This window comes from Daphnia pulex, chromosome 2 (assembly GCF_021134715.1).
Source record: "Daphnia pulex isolate KAP4 chromosome 2, ASM2113471v1".
NCBI classification, from domain to species: domain Eukaryota; kingdom Metazoa; phylum Arthropoda; class Branchiopoda; order Diplostraca; family Daphniidae; genus Daphnia; species Daphnia pulex.
In genome coordinates, this window is record NC_060018.1 from 1,252,555 (window position 1) to 1,259,315 (window position 6,761).

The window sequence follows — 6,761 nt, forward strand, 5'->3', positions numbered from 1 at the left end:
TTAATGATGGGATAAAAAAAGCTTTGTTACATAAAACACATATTTTTGACGGTTGTAAAGTACGAAATTTGGTTTTTTAGTCGCCGTATTCGAGAATATAAACATGTCACCAGGGCCAGTGCCATCATTCCTGATGAGCCAAAAATCCAATAGATCATTTCGACAGTGTCCATTGAGCGGCGATAAAACATTTGTAATCTTCATCTTGATTGTATTTATAGCCAGAACTTCTGTATGTATTATATAGTCTCTTGTACGCCTCGTCCAATGCAGTAGTAGATACTTTAATATACTGTATATAGAGGAAGATATACTGTGTATAAGCGGATAGGAGTAGTGCTGCTAGGTAGTTAGTAGCCGTAGTGGACTAGCTGACTTGGAAATAGTTATGATAGTCTTACATCATCATGAAAGAGAGAGAAATGAAGGGTCCACTACATCTTTTGATGATGATGATAAGAGAGGAGAAGAAGAAGAGGCCAGTCGGAGGTGGTGTATGGCAGTGTAGGAGGGGGGGGGGATGAGCTAGGGTCCAGGAGCCAGCACTGCTGGCATTAACGGGGCCTAATCCAATCAACCGTGTACGGCTCTCTTTCTTTATTCTTATGCGATATATACCAACTGTATAATACTAAGAGCGCTGGATTTACGAGTCGCAGCCGTCAGTCGGGAAGATCCGCCATCGCCAGTCAATCAATATAAAAACACGTCGTCTATATATAGTAAATTTACGGTGCAGTCTAGACGGAATAAGAGGTTCCCATAATTTTCAATTTATCGTCATTTTTATTAATATCTATTAGGTATAAGACGATAACGGCTGATTCCACTACTTGGAGTATCTCCATTACGTAGTGCATAGATAACTCAACTACGCAAATAATTTCAAATTGATGGCTTCATTATTCATTCGAGTTCTTCTCCCATTGATTACCTCATTGTACACAATGTTGTTGATTATAGTCGATTTGACTAAATAATCACAATTCACCATTGAAATGTATTTCTCTTCGTTGTGGATATACAGTGGAACATACAGAGAATAATGAGAGAAAAAGGAATAATGTCTGCACTAAACTATTGAACACATTAGAGTAGCACAGATTCAACAAATGATGGATGAAACGTGTTCTGTCACATTCATTTTATATAATGGAAATTTAATTCATAATAATAAAAAAATACATTACGAAAGAGAACTATTTGGAGATGGATTGTCGTCACCGTTATTGTTGTTGTTGCCGGATGAGGAGACATCGACGAGTTCCTCTGCGTGACGTTTGGCTTTGAGACGGAGATCGGCGATGGAATTGTACGGGTCCCGGTGTTGAACGGACGGGACTGTCGTCAGGTCCATGGCAACCGTCGCCGAAGCTGCTGAGTTACTAACAAAACCGTAACCGGCGGCGGCAGCGGCAGCCGCTGCTGCGTTCATCCAGCTGATGGTCCACGGATGAGGTGGAGGAGGATATCCGGCCAGCGAAGCGGCCAGCGAAGCCGGATGGAGGAAGAACGAGGCCAGCGAAGAAGTCGGCGTCGAACTGACCAAAGTCTCTGGCGGAATCATCGTCACAGGTGGAGCAATAAGAGACGCAGTCGGAGGACTCAGAGATGGAACCGATCCGCATTCCGGTATCGATTTGGCGTTGACATTATTCAACGACGACACGTACTATTTCAATGAATTGCAATAATATGTTCAATTTGATCAGCGAATCAAAGTTCAAATTCAAATTTTACCTGTTGTGCCGCCAAAAGAGTACTGGCATCCATCAAACGCGGGAATGGATGTAATGGCAAAGGCGGAATCGCCAATCCTCGACTTCGTTCGCTAATCGCCGGAGAGGAAGTCGTTGCGGCTGTCGTTGTTGTTGGAGAGGACATCAAGTAAGGTGTCGCCGGTTTAGTGTTGGCCATTCCGTGATGGAGATGGTGGTGATGATGTGATGACGTAACGGTCGTAGTGGTCGTTACCGGCTGTTGGGTCACGCTAGTGCAGTTACTACCAACGGATAATCGTGGATGGTGGATGCCCATAGAGTTCTCGTTCATCACGTGATGTAAAAGAGTGTGGTGGTGGTGGTGAGAGACACTCGAGGCTGAAGTTCGTTCACCAAACGAACGATGAGCTCCAATGGATCGTCCAATCGGGTCGAACGACAGGATGGATGTGTCGTGTTTACTGTGGCCCTGGCTCTCGTGCTTCCGGCATTTAGCTCGTCGATTCTGGAACCAAACCTGTTTGTGTTAATGGAATTGAATTTAACAATTTTGTCATCAATGAAATTTCACGTGAGAAACTGACCTGAACGCGAGCCTCGCTAAGTCCCAGCCGTTGACTAAGTTCTTCGCGCATGTAAGCGTCCGGATAGTGGGTCTCTTCAAAAAGGCGTTCCAGCTCGGCCAGCTGTTCCAGGGTGAAGTTGGTTCGACTCCTCCTCGGCTTGATTTTCCCCGACTGCAGATCGCGATTCTGGGCGTCGGCCGACGGAGATCCCGGTGGAGATTGCGGACACTGGAGCTTGTTGTTCTCCTCCGCCAGCAGCAGCTCCTGGTTCCCGCACGAAGACGGATCACTCTTGAAAATCAGGGCCGCCGGCAACTGCCGGAACGACGGCCGACGACTGGACAAATCTTCCAGTTCTTCTTCTTCTTCTTCCTTGTCGTGGGCCGTGCTGTCGGCCGGATAGCCCGTCTTGTTGACGGACAAACAGTCTTGACTTTCTTTATTATTCAACAGCAAAACTGCCATTTAAAAGCGACGTCGGTCTAAACTTTGCGAAAGATGTTTTCACTCGGTTAGAGGCCACTTGAGCGATGGACGATCCTTCCGGGTTGTCGTCTGGATGGACAATAATAACAGGAAAAAGAAGTCGCCCGAGTATTAAATGCGGCGGCAAATGGGTGGTTTGGTCCGATGCTGCTGGGCGTCCTGCGCAGGATCGCTCCTTTCCAATTGGACGGCGGATCCAGCCAATGACGGAATTTCGGCTCGACAGATCCTAAATGTATATACTGTATTATAAAAGAATCGCGATGGGGCCATTACACACTCTTCTTCTTCTTCTATATATTTTTTTGTTTTGTTTCCGGTGCGTTAAATCTTTGTTTTGATTCAATTACACACAAACACACACATGGATATCCAGGGTGAATTTCCTGTTAAATGTCCAGCAGCTAGATTGTTCCCGTTCCCAATCCCATTCTTATTTGTGTATTTATGCACGTAAATGTCAGGCGGGTCCTATAAGAGAGAGAATTCACGGGGAGGGGTCCAAGGAGAAGAATTAATCGAATTATGTCTTTAGAGCGACTGATGCCGGACTCCCCCTCCACCCCACCAGTCGGAAACCGCAAGAGCGGCAGCAACAACAACAATTGTGTTTTTAGATAATAATGACGATGGTTTATCGTCACATCTTGGAATAAAAAGAGCAAAAGTGTCGCCCGCTCCCCCCCTCTCTCTAGATACGTCTATAACTTGCCTCTTTGACTCCTGCTGTGTGTGACCCGTGCCCATTGCTGTTGTAACACGAACTAATGACCGGATCCATCAACGTCAGTTGTGTTCCTCTCTGCCATGCCTTACACAATGCCTTTGATGCCGCCAAGTGAACGGAAATCCTTAAAGATACTGGATGTACTGTACGCAAAAACACGTAACTTTCAAGCTCGAGTCAACGGCAGATCGCCATCGACACTCACGTAATCATTCTCTCCGGTTGTCTCATTTCTAATTGAATCGAGGGAGAAGTCGGATACGGCCGGATGAGATTCAAGTTAATCCGGCGATATTATCGTTCAAAGTAAATATCCGTAATAAATCGGAGCCCAAAACGATATGATAATTCAGTCCATTTTGGCAAGAGTTCCAGAAACGATTCGAAAGATCAAACATCGTCATTGTTCTCGGATGGGCCTTCCAGTTATTATTACAATATCAAAGCCTGTAGCAAGTTGATGGCAGCAAAGTCGAGAAAATGGAATCGTTTTTGAACGACTTCCAGGAGCGATGACGGCCTGATAAACTTGTGTTCTACTGTAGAGACAGAAAACAGAGAGCTCCTCGACATACAAATCTCAAAATCTAAAGGAATAATCTAACTCGAGGCTTATTGCAAGAGGGGAAAAAAGTTCAATTCAATTAGTCGTCTTCTTTTTCAAATGGCGATGATTCGTTCACTGGTGGATCATTTGAATGCGAATGGCAGAGGATCAAATGGATGGCGAAATCTGAAAAACAAAAAGCTTCTTTGACTCGTTTCTTTCCTATCTAGCTCTTTCTTTAGAAACAAAACTTATAAAAAATGCTGCACCGTACTGGTGTGTGTGTATATCAATCCACCCCATGTACACTCCCATCACCAACCCCTCCTGGCTCAATCTCGGTAATTGGAAAGTGATGCGGCTCCTTTTATACGTCCCATTTCTACTGTCAAGTCTCCTACTACTACTATACCATCCTGCTGCTGACTGCCGCTATAGAGTTCTGCTCTGTTCTACACTACTACTAGCAGCATACAACCCTTCAAATTAATGAAGCGTGTAGTTGAGATACTATTGCGACCCTCCTCTCTGTCGTATCACGAGAGAAGAAAAAAAGGGATACAACCCAAGAAGGGGGCAGGAAAAAAACGAATAAGAAATAAAAAGGCCAGGCGGTCTGTCTCTATCTTGCAAACAGCCATCGAAAGAATATATATAACTATCTAAGAAAGAGGTGGCGAGAGCCTGACAAATCGAGTCTCTCCATCGGGACAAGCCAAAAGCGGCGTGGCGCGACAATTGCCCCACGCATTCACTCGACAACTCTGAGACTATAATCGCCACTTAATAAAATGAGTTTTGGGACCCCCTTTACTTCTATTCACTTTCTTTCTTTTTTTTTCTCTCTTCAAAGCTATTATATAATAACAGAGCAAATCCCCCCCCCCCTCTTCCTTGTAACACACATCCACCAGGACGATCAAGTACATACACCGCCGGTGTATCTCTAAACGATATCCAGCGGGATAATAAGATAAACTCGGAAATTCATTTTTTTTTTCATTAAATTTTGAGTGTAAAATGTTTTTGTTTCGGGGGGTTCACTTGCGAAAATCACGATGCGACTATAGCGGGATTGGTATTTTTATTTTTATCACTCCGTCAACCGTGTTCCTAGATTTATAGCGAATCCCTTTTCATTCGCCTTGAATGCAATAATTGATGGCTTCGTTAGTTTTATTATCCTCAATTGTTGTTCGTCGTACACGGACATAATATACGGGCATCGTTCATCATCGGCACCCGCGTTATTTTTTGTCTGTTTTCAAAGTCTTCTTAGCTGTAATCAATCTAAGAGCGTTAAATGCGGTAAAGCGCAACTCATTGCCATGAGCCGCGAATAAAACAGGCGCCTAGCTTCTTCGTCCCCCTCTTTGTAAATTGATGAACTACTGGGCGCATAATGTAGACGATTGCCTCGGCTAACTCTAAATTTGCTCTAAATTGGATAAATAGACGGACTTATTGTAGACTTACCTACATGTAATATGTATACTGCGGGAATAATTACTCGCCCACTGGTATAAACGAATCCACGTTGACTGATGAACTGGGAAATTCTGAAAACAGACGAACCACCACCTTCGAAATTGGCCAAGTTTTTCTCTTGAAGAAAACGAATCCTACTGATTGAACGATGCATTTAATACAAGTATTCTCTTTTCAATAAATTATCCAAAAATTATTCCTTACATTTTTGTGGAGGGGAAGAATAAAAACCAAACGGTTTGAAGAGAATCGAATGAGGCAAGCCCAGGTCAAATGGAGCGGCAGTCATCATATGATGGCCGACAGTATATACAAGAAGAAGATGCGAGGAATAAATTGCGCATAGATCAAAAGAAGGACGGGGGGGGGGAGAGGGTAGAAATATGTTTTCCCTTTTGCTGGCATATTTTACAAGCGAGCGATACGATTCCATCTGGCCATACATTACCAGTCGATCGATAGTCTCTCCTCCAGTTGCTACACAGGGAAGAGGAAAGAGACGACTGACTTATGACAGTGTCGTTCTAATGACTCGAGAGGAGGAAAAAATAAAAATGATAAGAAAAAAGGAGGAGGGGGGAGCGGGAGTAGATTAGCAGTCATCATCATCCGCCTTTCCCACTGAGACGACGACGACAGTCGCAACTAGGAAAAACAAGGCGGTTGGCAATGATGATCTTCTCCGACTGGTGGGCGACGACCGTGTCGCAAACAAATGTCGCCGTCGGCCGACAAACGATCAGTTTGTGTTTGTCGCCCGCAAACCCACCGACGTCTTCCCCTCCCAAAAAAGAAACCGCTACTGCAATTATTATTATATCTACATCGCCGTCCCCACCCTTTTTAATGTTCATCATCATTCCACCCCTTTCGGCTCCCCGCACTGATGATAGATGCTCAATCGAGATTGAATTACGATCGTCAGCGTACACCAAACTGCCCTATATTGCGCCCCTCCTAGCAACAATGTCGCGATAAATGTAATTCAATTTCCCCCGTTTTTTTTCGAAAAAATCTATTCGCCATTTCTTTTTCGTTTTTTGGAGCGACAAAAAAAAACAATCTTGTATTTTTGTTCATATCAATCGATTACAAAATAGTTATGCACACCTCATCAGTAGATTCTTCTGTCTTCTTCTGTGTATCTTGTAGTTGATAGTAGTTGGTCTTTTTTCATCTTCGACTACCCCCAGCATTTCGAGTGAGTCACACAGCCGCCATGATCG

The 6,761-nt window shown here is 44.2% G+C and overlaps 1 protein-coding gene across 1 annotated transcript; it reads right to left on the reverse strand.

The window, feature by feature from the left end:
• Positions 1-980: 980 nt before the first annotated feature.
• Positions 981-6,715, reverse strand: LOC124202857 (homeobox protein aristaless-like). Its single transcript, XM_046599349.1, has 3 exons — positions 2,306-6,715; positions 1,741-2,238; positions 981-1,672 (listed from the first exon to the last, which is right to left on the reverse strand). The coding sequence occupies exons 1-3, from the start codon at positions 2,750-2,752 to the stop codon at positions 1,187-1,189; spliced, it is 1,431 nt and encodes a 476-aa protein (XP_046455305.1). The 5' UTR covers positions 2,753-6,715; the 3' UTR covers positions 981-1,186.
• Between the last annotated feature and the right edge of the window lie 46 nt (positions 6,716-6,761).